Raw genomic sequence first — 24,960 nt, 5'->3', positions numbered from 1 at the left:
CTTATGTAGGTCGTGTAGAGGCATCAGGATTACACTGACACTGTTTTATATAAAGTTAAAAACTCCTTGCTGTTGCTTTAATTGGACTAAGCAGAGTTCATTTTTCATTTGGAGAATGATTTTTTTTTTTTTTTTTTCATTTTGAAGGTTAAGCTGAACTTAACCTAACCTGAACTTTTAAAGAAAACAAACAAACAAACATTTTTTTCAAAGTGAAACCAACATTTGTAGCTTCTGAAACACCACAAAGATCAGAGGTCATTTTCCATAGGATGGCATAATGTCAGTGATGTAAGTTAAATGATAATTTTCCCCCAAAACTGCAGGTTGTTTCACGTCTGTCATCATACTTCGGTTTGCTTTTGACCTGCAGTCCTGATTACCTGACAGCTGCACGCCCACAGAAGATGTTGACGCAGATCATAAATCTGGGTCATCCGAACACAAAAATAATAAAACAGGTGGTCACAGCAAGTGTTGTTTGTTCTGGTGTGTTTTTGATTCTTGAAATATTAGTTTTAAAGAGACAATTTTATGCAAACTGTTCAGGCTCATGTTCTCTTTGCAGCCTTCCTCCTACAGATGGCAGCACTTAAAAGTACAACCTCAAATTATCTCTACTGTTGTTGCAGATGCATAAATAAAAAAAAGGAATGTATTTTCCCCTGCCCATGAACCCGCCATATGTAAAACGATATTGTGATGTCACCTTGATATCACCCTGCTGTGTACAGCCCACTGTGCTCAGGCCACAAACACAGATGTCCCTGGTGGGGATTTACAGAGTTTTGAAACAGCGGCCTGCACATATAGATCAGTCCTTAAACCACACTGAAAACAGCTCTGGCTCTGAGGACAAGGGTAGTTAGCTGATACTATCTTTTATTTCAAACCATTTGCTCATTTTCAGTCCTCTACAATGGAGTTGACCTTTTCAGACTCAGACTGACTGTGATTGATTGTTAGATAAATTAACAGGAGATTGTCTCATTGCCCTTAGATAGTAGCCACACATAACAGGACTAAAGAGACAGAAAATATCCTATATTTACATTCTGTAACAAACTTTATACATAAAAGCATATTATGCACCAGCAGCTCCCAGACTTTTTGCCTTGAGACCCCTTCTCACAGGTTATAGGCTCAATGAGGATGTTAATCGTGAAACGTTAGATCATTTTCACCTCTCAGACTGTATCACCGAAGGAAGTATCACACAAGCAGAAAGCAAAACTTAAGATAAAGATAAGTCTACGTTGATCATCAGAAACCTGGTTGTTATAGCATCACAAGGACTGAAACGGATACATGAGAGAACAGAGAGAGCAAAGTACAGTTTACAGTACACTGTGGATAAAGATAAAGAGATAGTTTATCAAGTGTGACTTTTTTGTTTTAGTTCACTGAAGATACAAAAAGTCAGTGACTTTTCAGTACTTTTCATTCAGGGTTATAGCTGCCAGCGAAAACACCGAGGTCATATCCTCAGAGGATCTTGGGATTTTTGCCAGCTGGGTGTGTCGGGTAGTTTACCAATTACAACCTGGTCTGTATCGCATCAACTGATTCATTTTTTTTGCACTCATTGTATTTAAAGTTGAGCAACCGTTGGGCAACAGATAAATAAAAAGATAAAACATGTCGGTATTTCCCCATCAGAATTTAATTCCGAGCAATGATGAGAAAGGTTTGAAACTACATTTATCTTCAGTCTTCAATGGTAACTTAATATTGAGCAGCAGAAAAGACCACATAACTAAAAGAAATGAAAGGCCGATATGGTTTCTGTTATTTATGTAGATCGGATGGGGGCAGGTAGTAGTGGAGGGGAACTTCATCATCATCGTCCATGAATCAGAAGATTCAGAGAATTTGGACTTCCTTTAAAAAAAAGCTTAATAAATTATCAAAATATCAAAGATATAGATTATATATATTATATATTATATAGATAGATAATAGATAAATCATTGCAGCTTTGTTTTTAGGTTTATTAGTTTGTCCAGCTGTTCCTTTCTTTGTTGTGCACAAAAATGGTGAAGTTTTCTACCCAGTGATGCATTTTTTCGCTTGAGGCTGTGATAATGAATTGACAACTGTAAATGTAATGTAATGCAATACAGTTACCTTTTTTGTATCAAGATTATGTAATCCTGTTACGTGCAATCTATTACTCCTCAAGGCTGTTCATCATAAATCGTTAACTGACCGAATAGTTTACTTTTTAGTCGGACAGTGGCTCAGACAGGTTGTATGAAATGCCAAGTGCACTGGCATCTGTTGGAAACGATCACAAAATATAACCTTAGTTGTTCAGAGCAAAATTACATCTGATTTAAAGTTGCAAAGAAGTGAAATAATCGATGTGTGTAGAAATATGTAATTTACCGCAGCTGTAAGGTGCTGGAGAAGCTTGAAAATGCAACTTGAAAATCCTTTAAAAGTGCTTAAATTTTACTTTAAAAGAACATCTGGGAATCCCTTTATCGTATTTCAGACTTGTAAAAAAATATATTACTGACTTTGAGTTATGAAAGTGTTGAATTGTGGAGAAATTAAGTCTCTTATGTGACTGAAAAGGAGTTTTTATACACTTGTAGAAATTAAAATAAATAAAAAGAAAGTCAGTTATCAGGCAGTCAACCTTTTTTGTGCTGATGCTTTGGGTTAAAAAACTCTGCAGCGTCATAACACACCTACAGTCTGTGACTGTGTGTGTCTGGTGAGACTGTTAATGTGTAGGCTCTTCATCACCTCCCCTCATGCTGAACTCCTTAACCTTTTAGAGTTCGTATCACAGTCGTCAGTCAAAGACCACCAGAACGTCCAAGTAGGCGAGTCCATCAAAGCAAAAAAGAAATGTCAGACAAATCCCACTCCTAACACCTCCACCCCTTCAGCACTCAGACACGCACACACACATTATACATTTCCGTGAGGTAGGGGGGACTGGTGGGTGTTAGTTTCACTTTAGTGGGATTGCCATTGACGTAGAGAGCATCCTACTCCATCACAGAAAAACACACGGTGAATATAATTAGCAATATGTATTTATTTAAATATACTTATTCCACAACAATAACTCAATATTCTAACAAGTTTATTCATATAGTGCAGAGAAAACCTCACTGCACACCTGTCTGACAATATCATTGTTCACAGCATAGAACTGATTTATATTATACATCATAGTAGTCAGAATATGACTGTTAGATTGAGGTTTTTTTTATATTATTGGGTAATACACTAGTTTGTTTTGTTCACATATTTCAATCTGTCCATAAAGATATGAAGCTACAGCTGGAGATGGCTAACGTTAGCTTAGCAGCTGGATTTACTCTGCAGGCTGATATGAGAGTGGAACTGCATCTAACTTTTGGAAAGTAAATCAGTCTCTCAGAAAGTTGAACAATTACTTGAATTGACGGGCGCTTAAATACTGTGGTTTGTAGTAATAATACATTTATAAGCTTTTATGACTCAGATTCAGCGGTGTAATGTCAGCCTGTTCTCAGTAACGCAGCAGCTCGGTCTCAGCAGCTGGAGCGTCATTTATTCATGCATCCCTTTTGTGCCATCAAAGTCAGGTGACCTAGTATAAAGAGCGAGAAAGTCCGCATACAGAGGCGTGGAGGAAGTATAGTTTGGAGGAACACAGTAGACTCGATCCTGTCCGGTGTGAAACCAAGAGTCAATGTCGACCTATTTTTCAGGAAGTAACATTCCTATTTTAACCCAAACAGTGATATTTTCCTAAATCTACACGAGTAGTTTTGTTATTTAAACGTACTCCAGCCCAACCCTACCTAGTTTTTGCACATTTGTTTTGTAAGTGCACAGCCACGTTGCATATTGCTAATATCTGACATTAAATGGTTGCCTACAGTATCATAGTTTGAAGAATGGGCCACCTGACCAAACTGCTGCAGTTGATTAGTCGGGTGTGAGAACGTGGTGACTAAGTACACTAACTTGCTGTACTTAATTACAGTTTTCTGGTACTTGTACTTTACTTGAGTATTTCTATTTTGTGCTGTTTCATACTAGATTTCAGAGGGACATATTTAACTTTTTTACTCCACTGCATTTATTTGATAACTTAAGGAGTTGAGTACTTCAGTTGCTTTGCAGATCTATCAGACTGGCAATACATCACTCAGCCCAAGTCGGCAAGGCCACGCCCCTTTCTGGGGGAAAACTCACGGTTTCGTATAATGGGAGAGACAGGAAAATGCTGAAAAGCTGCTGTGTAGCAGGTTGTTAAACAAACAAACCCACAAATCCATCACAATCTCTGGTTTCCCTTCCTTTCTGGAGAGGCTGCGAGGCTGCTGGAGTTCAGTCATAACGCTACAGTGCAGCGGCGTCAAACTGTCATCTCTGGCTAAATCTCAGTCTAGCCCTAAATCAACAGCTGTCCATTGGCAGGTTTTGTTATTCATAGACAACAGTAAGCCTAATGATACCTGGTAATTCAGCATTTGCTCTGTCGGATCACTGTGTTGGCTCATTGATCCACTTGGAAGGCAGAAGATTGAAGATGATGGCTGACTGATCAACATTAATCTATTCAAATATCTCAAACCCTCTGGTTCAGGAAAGTTCACAGAATAATTCTTAGACATTCTTATAAAACAAAGGTCTATGTAACTTGACATGAATTCGCACAAACCTGCCAAAATTGTAATTCAAAAACACGTAAAACTGAATTGTTGTGTATGGGATTTATGGTTCTCTATCCCTCAAAAGTTGTGTGGCCTGACATTTTGGTTAATTATGTTCAGGTCTAATGTATTAAGATTAAGACAAAAATAGCTTAGTGAATAATTACATTAAAGCTTTAATTATTATTCAGTGATATAATTCTGAAATCAGCTAATCAGTATAATGTGCACTTTTACTTTTGGTACTTAGTAGTTCTACTCAGGTGGCCCGATATTTTTGAATGCAGACTTGTTCCACAGTATTTTAACACTGTGGTGTTAGTACTTTGTTACTTTGTTAGTACTGTGGTTGTTTTCTGCTGTTTGCATTTACACACACACACATCTAACCGCCACTTTGAGTTTAAGGTGTTTTATTTGTTCCCACTGTTTTATTTACTGGTATTTTATGTGTCATCTTCAGTGGGCCAGAAAGGTAACAGGGAAAGTACCTCCGCTGCAACTATTTGAATTTCTGCCCTGAACCCACAATCAGTGGGAAGAGCAGTGACCAACATTGGTTTCATAGTCATTTAGAACAACAACTCTTACTTCTTGTGTAGAATTTGACTTGTGTGTTGATTTGATGCACGCTGAAGCTTTTCTAGACATGACTGTACAGCGGTGACATAACCAGACTGTTTTATTTTATTATTGATTATTTTATTATTACCTATGCAGTGTGAAATGCCAAGTCAGATGAGAGGTAACAGTCTAATAAAATCGAGAGCTGCAGCCAAAGGCATCGTCCTTCAAAAATCAAAACTCCCCATATATTTAATCTGAGCAAATAAACCATCTCAAGTCAGTTAATCCTTGTGTCGTCAGGTTATTGGCATGATATTGATCCATTAAGGTAAATGATGCTGCCGCAAATTAATCTGACATTTTTCTTCATATTATAACATGATTCCACGCTCTCCGTGGTATTTGGGGAAGGATCGGAGTAGTATCATAGTCAGACAATGTTTATTTTGCAAAACAAATGGTGGTTTACTCCATGAATCTGTTGTGATGATTCAGCCACCGATGCACAGCAGCAGGAACTTCTGCATTCTGAGTTGTTGCACTGCATGATTGCTGATGTTTGGTAGTTTTCAATATCACACCCGCAGGAGGATGAAAGAAAATAGACGTGTCAGTCGCACAGATGCAGATTCGATTCTATATCCATTGCCATGTTATAGCTTTATTATATTTATCTTTTAACAAAAATGTCAAATTGTATGCCCTCAGTGTTGAGTCAAGTTTTCCCTGTGGAGTCAAAATTATTATAAAACATCAATATTTTTCAAAGTATTGAATAAAAACGCAAAATTCCAGAAGTTCTAGGGGCACATTAAAGATTTCTAAAAATTTTGGGCTTTGAAAAAGGATGGAAATAAAGTCATTTTTGGCCACAACTCAAGAATTAATAAAATTCCACAGATGTGAACATAAAATGAACAAGTGACCTTTTCTATCTAAAAGGTCAAAGGTCAACTTCACTGTGACATCATAATGTTCAGCTCTCTATCAGTCCTCTGTCCTTCTCTGTAAAAATAGTCTCTAAGTGAAGACAGCATGTTTCTCACTGGACATTATTCACTGGAATCACACAGAGAACTTCCTTTTTGTCATAAAATACACTTACAATGAAGTTCATTTCCAACATTTCAACTTTATTGCAATATTTAGACTTTGTTCTCAAAATGGAAAAAAAAACCTTCCTTCTTTCAGTTTTTTTCTTTATTAATACTCCTAATATTCTGATCAGGTTGTTTAATTTAAATATATAATAGTCCCAGTGAGACAAAATTATCAGATAGAAATGGAAAATTAATGCAATTTTGTAAATATTTTTACCTCTTGGTTGGAAAACATTGATCAAGACCATCGATTCCCAGTCTGGGGTTCGTGAGATGATTAATGGAAAAGAAAAGAAGAAAAACAATAACGTTTGTCCACATTTATTTGTGAAGTACTGTCTTAGTTTACCTGTTGGAGTTTTTAACAGCAACACTTTTCAAATGAGACAATCTGAGTCTTAAAGGTGAAACATATGTAACTGACAGACTCCTGTCACATGAGATGAGGGGTCAAAAGAGGACACTGCTGTATTTCAAAGAGGTAACAATGAGGCACGACTCTCGATGGCTCGGTCGTCTCTAATGTGAAGTTTTGCCTCTCATGACATCATTGCTTTGAATTCAAATGAGTTATAATCCCTCTCATCTTTTGTTACATTGAAATTAAGAGTAAAATGTCAGGGAATAATGGTGTGGTGATGAATCTATTATCACTCTGTTAAAAACATTCTTAATGCTGGGATGAATTCTTTATGGAAGCTAAAAGGCAGTGCCATGAATACTAATTCAGCTCTTTAATATCTGCTTTCATAAGAATTTGCTGCAAAATTTATGCAGCGCGTTACATTTCTACTGAATGGAAATGTCATCACAGGAAATCGTTAATATTCATGCTTATGTGAAAAACAGCTTCAGACATCATATCACCTGCGCCAGACGTCAGTTTCAGCCTCATCATTATTTTGTAAAATACACCCGTTCTCGTTCCTAAACAGAGCTTCCTCAGTAGATCCATGCCATCCTCATGCTGGATGGTTATTAGCTTAGCTTACCAGCTAACCAAGCCAAATGTATTCTGCAGCAAAATCTAACAGGGTTCAGTCAGTTTTTCTGTAACAGCACTGTGCAGGTTTTTAATCAAAATAAAGATTAAAAAAAATATTTTGTGTGCCAATTACGTTTTTTCCCCTTTTGCTGTGGTATCCTTGTATCTAAGTTTACAATTCAACTCTACTGCACAGTGAAATCTCAGCTGACTGAGAGATCTTCGACTGATGGTTGGAATCTTCCATTTTCAGAGGCAGCCTTGCTGTAATCAGTCCATCTAATTCTTGGCAAGAAAACAATCAACTATTTTCCCTAAAATGCTGAACTCTCTACATTTACGCTGTGCTTAAAAAGTCAGTTATTTGGTGCTTTTGTCTTGAATCCCAGTTGTCAACCAAGCACACTGATGATTCTTGTTCTAGTTGTGTGGTTTCCAATCAAAAACAAACTTGAAAGGATGTTGTGTATCATTGTTTTCCATAAAAAAATTTTTTTTTACTGTACCTCCAAAATGTCCACTTTTTTGTAATTATAAAAAAAGCCCCTTTTAAGGTTGGTGAGAAACACATTTCAGATAATCCAGTGGTCCTAAGAGGTGGGGAAATGTTGTAAACTTCCTTCATTTTCAGATTACTAAAATTAGACTGGTCTGGGTGTGGGTTGTCTCTGTCACCCACCCTCTTTTGCATGTGTCCTCTTGCTCAGGGAGGAGGCTTCCTGCTGGGTCTCTGTGGAGCAGAGTCCATTCGTCCTCGGCCTCACCAGCGAGAACGGAGAGCTGCTGCTGGACGACTGTGTCCAGGTCACCGAGGGCTCCAAGACCAAGGAGAGACACCTGTTCCTCTTCAGCGACGTCATTGTCTTCGCCAAACTCAAGTAAGAAGAGCAGATATTGATATTTAGCCCAAAATATTGATGGTGATCAGCAGTTGTTTTCAGTGAAATGAGAAGAAAATCAAATAAGTGGCAATGGAACAAAAAAATTACCACTGGGGAACTACTAAATGAACTGACAGAAACTTACAAAAACAAATATAGGAAATAGTTGCAATGCTGAAGTGGTATTTCAGAAACTTTCTGCTGAAAATGACACACATATGTAGAGTTGGGATGGGAGAGTGAAAGAGGAAGTAAAACCCAAACATGTATTTTTGGACTGAATATACTCGGACTGCTGGGGAATCTCCCAGCGTACGGACTGTTTGAGTTTAGTCACTCTGACTAGAAGAAGAAGAAAGCTTGGTGGTTCCCTGTGAGCGAAGTCACATGAGGAGGAACTCAACGGTTTTCTCTGAAAAAATATGTTTATTTCAACACATCTTCAGCTGAAGTTCTGTTGCCTTTAGAACAAACAAAATATGTTGGTGAGATACTTTCACTTTTAAATGCTGATTCTTTTGTATCTAAAATCAACAACCTTGCCTTTAATGACAAAAATCTTTTAATTACTTCTTTGGATTTTTATTTGTTTAATTTTAGTGGGTACACTGATAATCTTTCCTTTGTTCCCATCTGTTAAAAACAGCATTATCTTGCTTTTCCAGATTTCTACTCAACATAATTAATCAGGCAAATTAATTCAAACAAGCTTTAAGTTGTTGCATTTACTGGTTGCTCACGTTAGTCAGATTGTTTGTCAAAGCCAGTGGAAGTTTTACAGATCTTGAGTGGGAGGATATCACACTCATCTGTGTAGCACGACCTGCCCACTGTTCCAGTAGGTTTGCACAGCTGTGACTACAGTATGATACAATAAACAGACTCTGAAGTCTTTTGAGACTCTATATTTACAGTATATGAACATTCATTACTTCTAGAGATGATTGTGTTTAGTAGCATTTAGTTTCACCAATTTTACTCATCCAGTTCAGGTTACCGGTTATAGGAAGCACTTTTGAAACTTTTGAAATCAGTTTTATGTCTTCTGTGGACATAGCTCGCTAAAGGCTGAAAAATAAGCTTCATATGTCATTTTATGCCATTTTTCTTAAGGCTGGATTATCAACCAGATCTCCATTAACCAAAAAACAAAACAAAAACAAAAGCAAAGAAACAAACAAAAACACATGCGACACATGTCAACACTGTATATATATGAGTCTACAAACAGCAGCTGTTAGCTTAGCTCAACTTAGCTTAGTTTATCTTAGCTTAGCATAGCTTAGCATAAAGACTAGAAGCAGGGGGAATCAGCTTGCTTGACTCTGTCCAAAATTCAAAAATTCCAACCACCAAACACCTCTTAAACTCACTCATTAACACCTTAATCTGTACACTTTATGCTAAGCTAGGCTAATCATCGCACACACACACACCTGACTCTCAACAAGAAAGACTGGAAACATGGGGAAACAACTAGCCTGGCACTGTCCAAAGGTAACAAAATCTGAATGTAAAGCTCATTTATCAAAACATTGAATCTTGATTGTTACATCATTCTGTAAAGTTCTGCCGTGCTAAGCTAATAACCTCCTGGATCTTTAGCTCCATACTTAGCTCAGTGATACGAGGGTAGTAGTCCCCCTGTTTCAGGCGTCCTCCCCACTACAAGAAACAACAACAACCTTTGAGCTAGTGAGACACCTAGCTAGGGAGCACCTGGTCGCTAATGGAAAACAAGCTAGCAGCTGCTATTTTTTTTAATGTGAGGATTTAATCATTTTAATGCCAGGACTCGCCTCCCCCACCACAACAGGATTTCCCTGACATTATTTTGCAGGGGCACCACCGCTTTATCCAGGACTTAGCTCCACCAGGGTCAACTGTAATTGGTTTAAAGAAATGTAAACCACTGGGTGAACTTTGTGCCTGGCGGTGATGATAGTGCTACAGTACTGGTTGAAATTAGAGAAAATATAACAATGGCATCTTTAATCTGCTGTGTAAATGGCTCTTGAAAGCCACTGTACAACATTACACAGTGAGTCAGTGGAGACCTTTTCTCCCCCAGGACCCTCACTGTGTTGTATTATTATGAGACCTTTTGTTATTAGTTCTGGTCAGTCGAGCATCACTTCCCTCTCTCTACTTCTATATCGTAACACATTTTGAATCGCGAAGATCTCTCCCTCTGCCTTCATCCCTCTCCGACTCTTCTTCTCCTCCCCCTGCAATCTATCAGCACTCCAGGAAGCAGTCAGCAGGTCTCTGGTGCAAACACACAGCGGTCAGCGGGGTCATGATCAAATACTGTTTACTGTTTACCTCAGTTGCGGCTGTATGGAGGTGTAGAGTGAAAAGAATGATTTGTTCCTGATAATCTATTCATTTCAGCAAGGACATAAAGAGCGAGTTGTTGTTTACTAAGGGGTTTTGTCACCTTGAGAGCTGGCTGTTTCATTTTGACACATGTTTAAGAACTGTTCTAAGACTAAGTTTCTAACATTGGTGTTGCACTGTAAAAATTGTTTATTTTAATAACAAAAAAGTTAGTGTCCAGGCGGCCTTAGAATTTTAGACAAATTCTGTCTCTTTGTGCCCAATTTATTTTAATTTATGCAGCATTTTCCTTAAAAAGCAGCGTACACACTCATAATCCCTTTCAATCACTTATGACCCACCAGAAATGTGTGATGGTGGCTGTATCTGCAGAGACTTTTCCCTCTGCCTGCACATCTCATCAGTATTTGATGCTCTGGAAGTGACTGACTGAATTCAGTACCCACCTTCATCATAATTCACAGTGTTTTCATAACTGTGATAACAAGCAAACATGACTCATTGGTCATAGAAAGTTGTGATCGCAACAACTAATGCAAATCAAACCAATCCCTGTTAATTCTGCATGACCTTGCAGTTTTGTCCAGTCACCACAACCTTTTTTTGCAAATTTGACCAACCACTGTAGCTTCCCACGAGTTCCACCAGTCATAGCAGTGCCCCACACAAACGCCGTACATGTACGTCTCAGTGAGCCAACTCATGAGTACTGAGGTTTGTTACTGTTATTGGCCTTTATCAATTCTCTGTGGACTTTTATTTTATAATTTTGTGTTTTGACTGAGTTTGAGCTCCAAATAGATTTTGCTTCTTTGTGGAATAGCCCTGAGTGCACTTCTTCATTTATAAATAAGGCATTATATAATATGTTAGAAGTTTTTATAATCCTGAGCCTTTTTGGTAATACTACTTGGAAGACTCAGAGTGTTTTAGTCTTGCTGGATCAGATTGCCTTTACTTTTTTTTGGGGGGGGGGGGGGGGGGGGGGGGTAAATTATACAACAAAAGCAACAAAAATTACAACGTTTTTCCCATTGTCACTTGCACCAGCAATTTCATTGAAACAATGCCTAAAAACACTGCAATATGCATCACATTTTTTTGTAGAAAAGCTGCTGTGAAGCATTTTTCAGAGTACAGACTGTTTGTCCTTCGACATATACAGAAATCAGATGTAATGGATGAATTTCAAAAGAAGGACTTCTGTGATAAATGAATCCTTTTATTTCAATGTTTAGCTCCAACCTTTTCAGACATAAAAAGGACAGGAAGTAGCAAAGAAAAAAAAAATCAATCATTGAGACAGAAGTACTAAAACCTGCATGTTAGTCTTAAAGAAAGTGTGTAGGGTAAAATGGAAACAGAAAGGGCTATTTAGCCGGCTGTTGCCATTCTTTCTGCTTCTGTTTGAACAGATCGACAGCCAGCTACCGTCTGAAGCACCGAGTGAGCCTCGAGGACATCTGGCTCTACGGCTTCGAGGATGAACCGGAGGACGAGGAGGGAGCGACGGGGGACATCGACCTCAGGGTGACCCTCGTCTTGGCCTGGGCTCTCACTTTTTGTTTGGTGTGTTTCCGGTAAGCGGACATGCCTGACTCGCACACAAACAGCAACATGTTCGGTGTTTTGCTTCACATGTGCTCACATGCCTGAATACACATGCTCAAGCACGACCGTGCACGTGGCTGAGAGGCTCTCCAGTTGATTATTACCCTCCTCACACTCTAATCCTGCTATTTCCTGGACTCATTTTGAAGATGTGCGCAGAGCAGGAGACTTAAGCTCAAAGGAACAGGCTAACATTCATTTATCAGTAGATCTGTGGCGAAAGAATCTTGATGTTTTTAAGATAGGAGCATATGAGGACGGACATGATTTCAGTCTTTTTCTGCAAAATGCAGCAAGACTAAAACATGACTAAAATGTCAGTTTTTTTAGTTGTGCATGTGTATGAGACACCTGCACTCCTAGCGAGCCTGTCGTCAATGTGATACCAGTATTTCAAAAGACACGAGTTTTTCTATAAAGGTATAGACTGTCAGTATAGATGCTTTAGCTAAATATAGCACAGATGTAAACAGATGCAGCAGTGATGTGCTGGGAAAAGCAGAATAATTCATTATGGATCCCACCTGGGGTCTGCTGAGAAATAAAAGAGCATTGTGTTAGTCTGTACTCTTGGCGTACAAATCTGTGTGCATGAATTGCAAAACAGTGAGAACGGTTTACAAATCTGTGAGTACAGACTTTTACACTTTCAGTGCTCTGTACTTAAATGTAGTTTCTCATTAGAAATTATTCACTGCAATCATACATTTTTCAAATTCCTTCAAAACCGTCGCTAGATATATTATAGAAGTTTGGACAGACATGAATGTAAACTGCAACTTGACTGGTTGTGGCGTTATACTTCTAACTTTTTCAGAGAAAAAGAGACAGAAAAAGAGACAGATGGCCGACAAACAGTAACATTTAAGAGAAAAGAAAAGTAGCTGGTGTACAATTACATTGTTTTCAGATATAAACTGAGACAAATGTTCACTGAAAATAACACTCGCTGAGGTGTCATGTGGGTCGCCTCAGTACTGTGATGGTTAATCAAGGGTTGCCATATCTGTTTTCTGTTATTTCCCCTAACATCTCATATTAGATTTTCTCCATAAAGTACTGCTGAGCTCTATGAACCAGCTGTTTATATCTCTTTGATCCAAACCTTTAAAGCTTTATTATGTAACATCTGTGATAAAAATGTAATATGTAATACCTAAAAATGCTAGACATATGTTATATATATTTCTATTTATTTTACATTATTATATTCCCAAATGTTTCCAACAATGTTCTAACACAGAAAAATATGTAATTTATTCAAGGTAATTGTGCGTTTCTTGCTAACCACTGCTAACTAGTTGCTAGTTGCTTTAACTCCCGGGAAAAAACAGGATACGTCAATAAATCGATACATGAGATACAGATACATGTTGGATATATTTACAGATGACAGGTTGGTGTAAAAAAAATAAAACTCTGCAAGCAATCTAATGCATGTATTTCCCAGAATACTGACCTATTGATTTAAAGGTCTTGAGGTCAAACTGGTTTTAACTTTGATAAAAAACAACACATAAACACATGCTTTCTGTTTCTTATTTGACCGCCGTCATGAGATTTTAATGAAATCGGAGGCCATTCCTGGAACATCTGTGTAGTAAATGGTCATATGATTCGTGGCCTTTTTAGGGAAGTAGCGAAGAGAAAGTCGTATATGCAGCATCACAAGAGGTTGCAAAATAGGAAGTGCAGAAACACCAATTCATCTTCATGTGAGGGGAAAACATCAGCTGACTTAATCTAGAAATACTGGCTTTTACAATAAAAACACAAAGCGCAGGAGAAACGCTGTCTCATGCTTTTCGTCTAAACAATGTCTTCTGTCAGTCCCGCCCATTATTGGAATCATCTTCCATCTACTGAAATAAGAAAGTTCACTAATTACCAAACCTTTAAACACGAAATTAAGATGTGGCTTCAAGCAAACCAAACATGCAATCATGAATAATCTTAGGACCTCGTCTTTGGCTTGGTAAATGAATAATTTGATAATTTAATAAATAAATAATTAAGAGGAATGAAAGTACATTTTTTCTTCTCAGCAAATGGTATTTCTGCCTCATCAGAGGCAGTTAAAACGGCACCCGTTGAGAAACGCAGTCATACATGTTGTTCACCAACTCCCACGTTTCTTGTAAACTAATTAATAAGACCATAAAATTGTTTTTTGACTCGCTATTTTCTCCCAAGATGATGAATCCCCTGGCAGGTTCTGAGTCTTTGTTTGAAAATGAGGTTTCTGATTGGTTGATATGGCTCTAGTAATGATTCAGCGTGGGAAACTTTCATCCCTTCTCACTCTCATGGTGGTGATCAGGGAGCCTGTACTAGAAACCATGTGCTCACTTGTTGACACTTGGCAGCCACATGGCACACGATTATTTGAAGTGTGTGAGGTACTTGTGCACGGAGTATCGGTGCAGGAAGCTAAGCATTGTACTGCTGTGGACAGGGTCAGCAACAAAACGTATTTTAACCAACCAACAAATATTTTCTCTGCTTTAACTTGCCATCAGACAGTTTTTTCTGATGGGAAACCAAGCCAAAAATCGTTCTTTCCAAACCAACTACTAATTTTACCTTGCAAAACACAGGAGTTGCTGGTGTGACTGGTGTTTTAAAAGGTAAGTTTGGAAAGTCAAACAATAAAACTGATCAAAGCAATGGTGAACGAGTAACTTCTGTGTTCTGTGAGGTAAAATGACTGTTTTTGTCAAAGGAGTTTGGTTGGTTTGGAGGGGGTGATATTTGGCTTCTATAATGGAGGTGTCTCATCATAAAACCCTGCTGGACGGCAAAGTAAGGCAGTGAAAATATTCTGAATATATTGTACAGTTAAACTGATACTGATTTTTTTTTAAGTGGCTAAAATATGTTTTGCTGCTGACTCTGTCCATCTTATGTGGTGCTTCTCCAAACTGGGGGTGTGCTGACCTACATCTGTTGCAGGCAATACACTGACTCATACAACCTCATACAACCCCGCTTCAAATAACCAAGTCCTCCCTTTAATGAGGCCACAGTGTTTATCAGGTTATCATAAGGTTAAGCCCATCAGGTGTAGATGTAGGCATACGTACCTGTGTCGTCGTCATGTTTCCATTGATGGACACTAAACCACACCAGGCCTAGTCTATGAGGAAGTGGAAGGTGTTTGGTCGGGGGCCGCCGTGACGCTGCTTCCTGTTCCCATGACTGAGTTACAGTTTCCGCCAGACATGATAAAAGGAGGCCGTGGAGCACGCTTCGTGTCAGTCCTCCCACTGTCTCTGTTCGGCTTGTTTGATTACTCTCTGTGGATAGTAACTCATACCATGCTGTTATTTTGCCTGCAGCTCGCCTGAGGTTAAAGAACGCTGGTTAGATACACTTCACAGGTAAGAAGCAGCTTTATTCTCAACATTCAGTGACTTAGATGGTTATAAATGTACTTTCAAGTCTTAAAAGTGATAAGAGTTGGACTGTTCTTGAGCTGTGTGATCAATGTTGACAGCATAGTATCGCCGCAGGGAGTACCAGTCGTAAAAAGCATTCACATCCTTTACTTAAGTAAAAGTACTAATACCACACTGAGAAAATATTTCACTACAAGAAAAAGTTCTGCATTCAAAACATTACTTAACTAAAAGTACTTGAGTATTACATGTAAAATGTTCTTTTGTGAACTCATTCCAAATATTCCCTGTCAGTGTTTTACTATTATATCTGTGTAAGAGTCACATACAGCCACATTTTCATAAAGTCATAAGAGTTTTTAAAGATTTTATTTCACTAAAGAAGTTGGAGATTTTTTTCAACACATACAGGAACAATGAATTAATTGGTCCTTCTGTTTATCAGAAAAATTCACAGTAAAAAGTTTAAGATAAATGGTTTTCACTGGCCAGGAAGGGTGTGAAAAAATGTGATCTGAAAAGTAACTTGTAACTAACTACTAACTGTAGTCAGATTATGTAATTCAGTGTGAATTGAAAAATGATACTTGAATCAATGGGCGATTCAGATAACGTAGTGTCGAGTAAAGCGAGATAACATCTTTAAATCATGAAAACACTGTTAATTGTGTCACTGATACTCATTCAGCATAGTATTATACTGATCCACTGTTAGATTAATACACAAATACATAAAAAAATATATATTTTTGTGCAGCAAAGTAAAATTAAAAGGCAAGACTGAGAAATGTGAATCTGAATTTGCAGAGGGTACAAAGACTTACGGCACATTTTTGAGTAAATGTGTTCTCTGTAAAATAATTTTATTTATGAATCTATTCCCCATTTTACTGTATAGAATTTTTGTATATTGTTTTTTTTGTGAGTAGCACAGACTCCATCTTGCATCTTGTTTTGCCACCCCGGGATGTATAAGGATAAATGAACCTTGTTGCCTCGTAAATGAACCTTGTTATATGTTTACATGTATGTTTTTCCTCGTTGCAGGAAAATTAAAGACGCGAAAGCGAGGGTTGGTTGTGCTTCTTCACCTCCAGACGTCCTCATGAAGGTGTTGAGTGGCAGCATCACAGTAAGTGCCCACTCTGTCATGTCTAATGGAAACCACAATGTTAAAGACAAAAGAGCTTTTACTAAATAATCTCTGTTTTTTCACTATCTTGTAGACTAAAACGCTAACAGGAGGTGGCATGGAACAGTTCATTGAGTTTCCACTTGATGTAAGTAAAAAATCCCCATTTTCAGGGCTGTTTGTGAAAGACACCTGCTCCTTTGCACTCATGCTGAACGTAGGTTTGATTAGACAGATGTTAGGATATGTACAGCTTCTCAAATCCATATACTGTAGCTGCAAAAAAATATTGAATATTAAAAGATTTTACACTTTGATAAATAATTATAAATGCAATCTATTGTTGGCTTCTACAAGGATCGTCACCCATTCACGTGTCAGCAGGCATGCACGGCAAGCGTTTGTGGCGCTGGTCCCTCCCTTTGTTCCGCTTGAATGCTCATGTTCCTCTTACATGCTCGTTGCCACAACACTTATTTCTTTATTTTGTTACCAGGGCAATGCAAAGATCCCTGCTCCGGCAAAGCAGCTGAATAATCAAGAGGACAAGTCGACACAGCCCATTGGTGAGTTTGAAAGTGGCAGTTTTTGTGGAGGGAGGGGCGCGTTAATGGTGCCATGTGTAGAGAAATGTGACCAAAGAGAGCAACCGCAGAAACAGAAAAAAAAAAAAGAAGGAAATCTAACAACTGATAAGAGCGAGCAAGTGAAGAAATCCATTTCTGACCTCAATTCTTGCAGATCCGTTTTAATTCCTCTGTTATGTAACTCTAAAAAGATAAATGCTTAAATCTGTAAATATGACATGAAATGATAAATAAAACATCTCTGCCCCGATCAGAAAACAAGTGGAAGCTGGTAAAGAGGAAGCTCAGCAAAGCCCGCCGCTCTGACACCAAGCCACAGCTGTTTGGACAGCCCCTCAGCAAAATATGCCCAGACGACTGCTCACTTCCCAAACCAGTCGCAGTAAGTCAACTTTCTATCTTAAATGTCAAACCTTTTGTCTCATCACTTCACAACCTGCCAGTCAAGTTTCTATTATGCAAGAACTGAACTCCTCCTTTCGCATATATTTTTTTTTTGTTATCTTGAATATGTATAGGAACATAGATGAGCTTTGCTTTGCTTCTCCTTTGAGCATCAATAATAAAAGCACCTGCTCATCTGACCTTTGACAGCAGCTCTAAGAATTTGTTAACGAGGACAGGAAACCATGCGAGCGCATGAACTTGCACGTTGATTAGCAGCAGCTCAACAAGCGCTTAACACCTCGTTTTTTTTTTTTTTGGTTTTTTTCACAACAAGCTATCTTTGTTGTCCTTTCATCAGGAGATGCTGCTGCTGCTGAGGAAGAAAGGCCCGTCCACGGAAGGAGTGTTTCGCAAACCATGCAACAGCAAGAACATGAGGGAGATCAGGGATCAGCTCAACAGCGGTGTGGAGGTGGACATGGAGGGTCAGCCAGTTGTTCTGCTCGTCGGGCTCCTCAAAGTATGTCCACATGTGTATTATAATAATTATTACTGCCACAGTACTCATTGATTTGTATTGATTTTACTACAATCACAACTGATGCTCCTGTTTATTTTGACCACTACCTCCACTACCACAACCACAACTACTACTGCTAGAGCTGCTGCTACATCTAGTACTACCACCACCACCACTACTACTACTACTACTAACACAGAGGTGGAAGAGGGACTCAGACCTTTTACTTGAGTAAAAGCAGCAATACCACAGTGCAGAAATACTCTGATACAAGTAAAAGCCCTGTCTCTAAGTAAAGTATTAGCATTAAGTACCAGTAGCAAAAGTACTCATGCAAAAAACTGAGCATCCCTTTAATGCTGCAGCTGCTATAAAAGGGGTTAATTTGAATTACTTTATATACTAAGTACATTTATTCAAGTAGTGTACTCATGTACAATTTTGAGGTACTTTTACTTTACTTGGCTATTTCCATTGTCTGCTAGTAAAATACCTCAGAATTGTACTTAACTACAAAATATGCTGTACACATCTGAGTTATTTAATAACATTTTTTCATTTTGAATATTGTGATAAATATTGTGTTGTGGACTTTTTTATCGTATTATTATTGCACCTTGAGTTCTGTGTCTCATCAGCGTCCCCGTCTGTCTCTTGCAGAGTTTTCTGAAGGAACTTCCTGGCAGCCTGCTGGTATCTGAACTTTATGACAGCTGGATGACGGCTCTGGACAATGAAGACACCCAGCAGAGAGCTCTGCAAATCAGAAAGTAAGCAATCAATGCCTGCTAATGAGTCTAGACGGTGCCATTTATCTGCACTGTGACCCTCAACGTCTATTTATATGTGACATTTGTACATTTGAGGAGATCTGTTGGTATTTACATGAAGTGAGAGTAAACAGAGGGGGTATTTTCAGTGGTGTTTATGGGGATTCCAAGTGTCCTACATCTTTAGGACCCACTTCTCTTTTTTTAGTCGGTCGTCTGTTAAAAGAAGGAAGAAACTTTAAACCAAAAAAAGAGCGCCAAGCTAAATGTCTCCTTCCTCTTCTCTTTTCTTTTCTTCTTCCTTCTTCTGCTACCCGCCGACAGGGTGGTAGACATGCTCCCGGGGGCCAACAAACGCCTACTGCAGCATCTCATCTGCGTCCTCCATCACATCCTCGAGAGTGCTGACACCAACAAGATGGACGCCTACAACTTAGCGGTGTGCATCGCCCCCACAGTGCTGCTGTTCGACGGCACCCTGGATGAGCAGAAGGAGAAGACTGAAAAGGTAGAAAGTCTTGTTATGAATATACCATCTCACTTTTGGTGCTTTGAAGCTCTGCGGTTCAGAGTGCAGAAAACCTCAAAAGGTTTCATAAATCAGGTTATGCTTGTACCAACTCCAGTTAGATGTTTGTTTAGTTAAATGCAAATACAAAAAACACAGTCTTGACCGAATGACGCACTGCATTGTGTCAGAGCGTCAGCTTCGATTTTCAAAATTCTTTATCTAATATTCAATTGTGAATAATCGATATTGTGATAATTTTACTCATCCTGTTTGTTTTTATGATTTGCTGCAGGCCACAGAGCTGACTCAGTTCCTGATTGAGCACAGTGAGATACTTGGAGATAATATTCCCAATCTGCTGGATTCTGATGAAGGTACATTTACAGTAAACATCTCTCAAATCTCTGATATTTATCTCCCTTTAGGGACTGTATGCCGTATGTGACAGTTTGCTAGTGAAAAAAATGGTGCACTCTTTGGAGAGATTAAGTTTTTCAAAGCGGAAATATTGTTCTCAGTAACACCTAGAAAACAAAGCCCTTTTTCGCAACTATGATTGCTGTCTGCATATGGAAAAACATACCATTATGATTCTTGACACCCGCAAAAGGCATGTTTTGTATTTAATATAAACTTGGGAGTAATTCTTCCTTGCACTTCCTTGCAAAAAAATTGAGACCACACCTACTTCAGCAAATAAATAAATTAGCAAACAAATAAATTGATAAATAAATACAGACCATCTTGTGACTGGATCACACTCGTCGTGACGCCCATCAGCATGCTGATGTTCTCACCCATGAGTACTCAGTGGTCATTACTGTATTACTACATGAACACTCAGTACTCATGGGTCACACCACAACGATCTTGGACCCCGGCCTTCATTTTGATTTCAACCATACACTTGTAAAGTTTCCTGACAGCACCTTGTATGGTTGTGACTAGGGATAGTAAGCTAATACCACAATAAAAAGTTAACAATACAATATTTAACACAATATGAAAAACAAAGAAAATGAGGACTTGAAAAAATGCCCTTTATTAAATGAAAGCCAGTGCCATTTCTTTTATAAAATGAACTAAAAATAAATAAATAAAATAATTAACTATGTAATGTCACAGAAGAAAATGTTTGTGATGCGTCGACAAAATCTGTTCACAGACAAATAAATATCTGGCAGAGTACAAAACCACTTCTGTGGAAGTTCCCGCTAGAGTAGGTGTCACCAGGACCACATTTTGCCATGATGACACACACACACACAAACACACACACACACACACACACACACACACACACACACACACACAGACAAAGTGAAAACAACACCAGCTGCCTGCTGCTGCAGCTGGTAGTAAATGTCAAACTCTCTCCGTTTTCTCACCTTCCTTCGAATAATTTTCATACAGTCCCTTACTCAAGTTAAATAGAATTCATAGGAACACAAATTGAGTAAATAAGTAATGATTATTGTAAAATATTTGAAATCTTAATTGCATCTTCCTGTTCCCTCTCTGCAGACTCGCTGTCCTCTCAGCATCACGACTCTGCGTACGACAGCACTGATCCAGATGGGGATGGAGAGGCCGGAGAGAGTGCCGCAGAGCATCCCGACTTCACCACCTCCTCCACTTCTTGGCCAGCTGATGCCATATTCAACACGAAGTCAACATTCAACCGCCGCTGCTCTGAGCCCATCATCCTCCTCTCGCCCGATGCCCAGAGCCGGTGCAGCCACGCCAGGAGCCACGACGACTGCTCGGTGGAGAGGAGGGACTTTGAGGAGCAGCCTCTGAAGAAGCAGATCTCAGATGACTCCTTCCTTCTCAAACGACAAGTCGGGCTGAGGCCAGTGTCTTTTCCTAAACTGAGCAGCAGCTCCAACATGGACTCCCTCCCCTACATGAAGGACTGCTCCTGCTCGTCCCTGGAGAGCGCCACCTCTAATCAGTCGGAGGGATCTGTGTTCACCAGCTCCCCTGTGGCGTCTCCAGCCTGTCCAAGGAGAGCAAACACCAACAACCAGCCTGTAATCGTTGCTGCTAAGCCTCAGCAGGAGATTCCCAGACCGATTTCAGATGAGAAGAGGCGTTCACAGTCGTTTAGAGTTGCCAGTAAAGTCCTGATGAGAACCAGGAGCTTAGGAGGCAGCAGGAGCAGCCTGAAGAAAGACTCTCAAAAGGAGTGCTCCTTCCCCTGTGAAACCCTCCAGGAGGACTCTCAGAGTGAAGCAGATCCAGCTGAGCTCAAACCGCGCCCTCTGTCCGCCATTGAAGTGTTTAAGCATGTGGACAGCAGGCTGCCCTGCAGGCCTCCAACATATGAACACGCCTTGCAGAACATGGGTCTTCCTCCAAAGTATGGATTGATGACTGTAAATGGCGCCATCGAACTGGAGAGAAGGTCCCGTCCATCCTCTGTTAACTATGACTTCCCCTCTACCTGCTCTGTCAATCAGTACTCAGACTGTTTCGCTGCAGCGGTGCAGGACACGGCCTGCATCGTCGAGCGGCGGCAGCCTTTCCGCCAGAGAGCCATGTCCGAGTCTGTGTCTGCAGCTCACCGTGAGGTTGTGTCACGGAGATGTAGCCAGCCTGTGTTTGAGGAGTTTTCTTACGCCAAGGAGTCTTATGTGTGATTGACTCTGGAACTTCTTTACAGATTGGATTTTAGATATATGAACATTTATCAGAGTTTAATGTCAGTGGGCAAAGCCAAAGAACCAGGTTTTAAACTGCAAATTTTGGGTTGGTAAAGCATCCCGAGCACAGAGAAACAGGAAATAAATGGAAAAATAAAACGGTACGGCAGAGGGCGGGGTCTCTGTGGATGCCACACAGTTCTGATTGAGTGGGATTATTTTTGTAGGCACACCTTGTCTTTAATAAGGCTGGATTCTGTGTGTCATAACAGCAGCTACTTCCTCCTCTTGCCTTCCTTTTTCACAAACTGTGTTTTTTAGGCTCTGCCCACTGAGCAGCTCTGTGTTAGAGAAATAATTGTACAGGTACATAAAGTCCAATCTGTTTATTTTTCACTGTTTCACTTTGAATGAATGTCAACTATGTGCGGCCTGTACGGTTGCACTTTCTCAGTAGTACCGTTTAGAGTACAGCATTTCAAGATATTTAGTCATCATGATAGATATCTAGTCTATCACAATGAAGCTATGAATACACAGCTAGTATGCTATGAGTTTTTTCTGTGTTTTGTTTGAAGAGTTTGTTGACATATCTGTGTATAGCAAGTTGAGCACAAGGTTTTTTTTTTTTGGCTTTTTCTGAATCCTTGGTCTTTCTTTCACTACACTGAAGCACTTTCCTGATGTCGATCTATGCTTTGTCTATTCGTATGTATGCTAAAATGTAAATAATGTGAGAATGCAATAGATATAGATGGGTAATTTTTGTTTAGAAGTCCACTGCAAATTGTTTTAGGTACAACATGAACAAATATAAGAAAAGTTACACAATAAAAGAAAAGAAAGTGAAAAAGTGTGTTTTGTTCTGGTTCTGTGAGACCTGTAGAAAGCTCTTGTTACAAATGGGTGTTGTGGTCCTGAACTGCTCCCCAGTCAAATCATTAGTGGCAGAACTAATTAGAAAATGGAGGAGAATGACTGGTTTGGCTTCTCTTTGCTCGACGTTACATAACAGAGACGAGCAGGCTTCATTGAGAGAACAGCATGTTCTGGCACACATGCTAAAACAGAAGGAAACCAGACACGGTCACATGGGCGGATTTGGTTTTTCTCTGAATTGCTGTTCCTCTTGTCTCTCTGATGGCATCATGAGCCGATGCCACCTCTTCCTTCCTTTCTAAAGTTTTTAAACATATTGTTTCCTTCCTCAACTAATTGATTTAATTCACACCAAATGTTGCACAAAGACACAACAGGCCAGCAATGAATGACAACATTTGTAAAGTATTTGTTAAACTCTTTACTTAGCGTGGGGGAACAAAAAACAGGAAGATGTTACAAAATAATGGAACGGAACACCCCCACAAGCCTCAAATGCAACCAGCGAGGTTAATTAGCGGATGTCTGACACAGTCTCAACAAAATGAAACATTAAAAACAGGCTCGGGAAGACTACTTTAAAAATGTATTCTGATATAATTACTTGTTAAAAAATATAATCAGTAATGCAACTTGATTACTGGGTTTGCCAGGTGATTGTGGAGAACAAAATAAAATACTGTGACAGGCAGCATATAATAAGGGCCAAGGAGCAGCTTTTCCAGTGATATATAATGTGAACCTCAACCTAGTTTTTCTGGGGGTATGCTGCTCAAAATGTTTAGAACCAGCGGCTTAGATTAAAGGCAATTTTTTAGGTTTTTGCATACCAGTACAATTCTTGTGTATTTCAGTCATCAGTCAGTTTTCCAAGTCCTTCTCAAAACATTTTCCCACATGACCTGATTTAGGTTTCTGCACGATGAGCTCCTCCATGCAGCATAAAACCCCTTTAGGTTTGAGGAGGCGGCGGGGGTGGCAACAGCTCTGTAACCTATGTCACTGCTCTTTGCAAAACTGTGTTTATACCACTACTGGGTCAAAGATGACATTTTAAATGTAAGGGAACTTGAGTCATCAGCCCATATCTGTTATATCTATTGAAATAAGTTTGCCCAAACAGTTGCGTGTACTTTCCAATCCTTAACTAAAACACAGACAAAAGTAGATTTTTTTTAAAGGATTATGAAGCCCCAAAGAGTCTCCTGATGAACACTTTAAGGACCAGTGTTTAGGTTGTAGATTGCTATGAAGTGACTCATGCTTGCCTCCCCTCCCCCTCCAAACATGTGGGACGTGTCAAACTCAAGCTCTTCTGTGAGAGCTTGCAACAATACACAATTATGTATGTATATAAAATCAATACAACTATATGTTGCATTATAGTAGTACAGTGTCCATGAACTACATGTCCAAGAATGCATCTTGAGTTTGTTATCCTTGCACTGAAAGTAGGTAGATAGTGTTTCAGTATCATAAAGCGTCTCCAGCAGTGACACTCTGGCTAAGCAGTCATAGCTTGTAATGTTGATAGTAGCAGCCTCAAATTTGCTTAATTTTTAAGTAAATATACATTCTGGATCTGAAACCTCTCTTGCAGGCTACACAAACTGAAACCCTTATTGTTATTTTGACTTTATTTCTTATGCTACTTTTTATACAGTTTTTAAATAAATAGTATAACAGTTGGACTGTACTTAAGACTTGTTATCAGTCATTACTAAAACCAATAATTATGAAATGCAGTGGAAAAATTATGTAACAAGTTGATAAATTTTTGCTGTCTCACATTTATAACCGGCCATCATTCTGATGAAGGAAATTGCGCTTGACACCCTTGATAGGAGAAACTTCGGTGGCTGTGAAACTTGTGAATAATGTGACAGTTCTTATCTAGAGCCAGTGTTTGGTTTGTCCATTCTGGGCCACTGTAGAAACACGGTGGTGCAACACGGTGGCCTCCCTAGAAGACAACCCACACCC

At 39.2% G+C, this 24,960-nt stretch overlaps 1 protein-coding gene across 1 annotated transcript in view; it reads left to right on the top strand.

Annotated features, from left to right (window-relative positions):
- The window catches only part of tagapb (T cell activation RhoGTPase activating protein b), a 31,485-nt gene extending 9,202 nt beyond the window's left edge, over positions 1–22,283 (top strand). Inside the window, exons 3-14 of the mRNA XM_084737829.1 lie at positions 8,024–8,194; positions 11,953–12,117; positions 15,487–15,528; positions 16,594–16,678; positions 16,773–16,826; positions 17,175–17,244; positions 17,520–17,647; positions 18,011–18,172; positions 18,833–18,942; positions 19,267–19,450; positions 19,746–19,827; positions 20,978–22,283. Of these exons, the coding sequence (XP_084593955.1) occupies positions 8,024–8,194; positions 11,953–12,117; positions 15,487–15,528; positions 16,594–16,678; positions 16,773–16,826; positions 17,175–17,244; positions 17,520–17,647; positions 18,011–18,172; positions 18,833–18,942; positions 19,267–19,450; positions 19,746–19,827; positions 20,978–22,095 (2,371 nt within the window). The 3' untranslated portion in view covers positions 22,096–22,283. The remainder of the gene's footprint in view (positions 1–8,023; positions 8,195–11,952; positions 12,118–15,486; positions 15,529–16,593; positions 16,679–16,772; positions 16,827–17,174; positions 17,245–17,519; positions 17,648–18,010; positions 18,173–18,832; positions 18,943–19,266; positions 19,451–19,745; positions 19,828–20,977) is intronic.
- The last annotated feature ends 2,677 nt before the right edge of the window (positions 22,284–24,960 follow it).

This window comes from Lutjanus erythropterus, chromosome 15 (genome assembly GCF_056507025.1).
Source record: "Lutjanus erythropterus isolate fLutEry1 chromosome 15, fLutEry1.hap2, whole genome shotgun sequence".
NCBI classification, from domain to species: domain Eukaryota; kingdom Metazoa; phylum Chordata; class Actinopteri; order Lutjaniformes; family Lutjanidae; genus Lutjanus; species Lutjanus erythropterus.
This window is presented reverse-complemented; position numbering and strand designations above follow the sequence as displayed.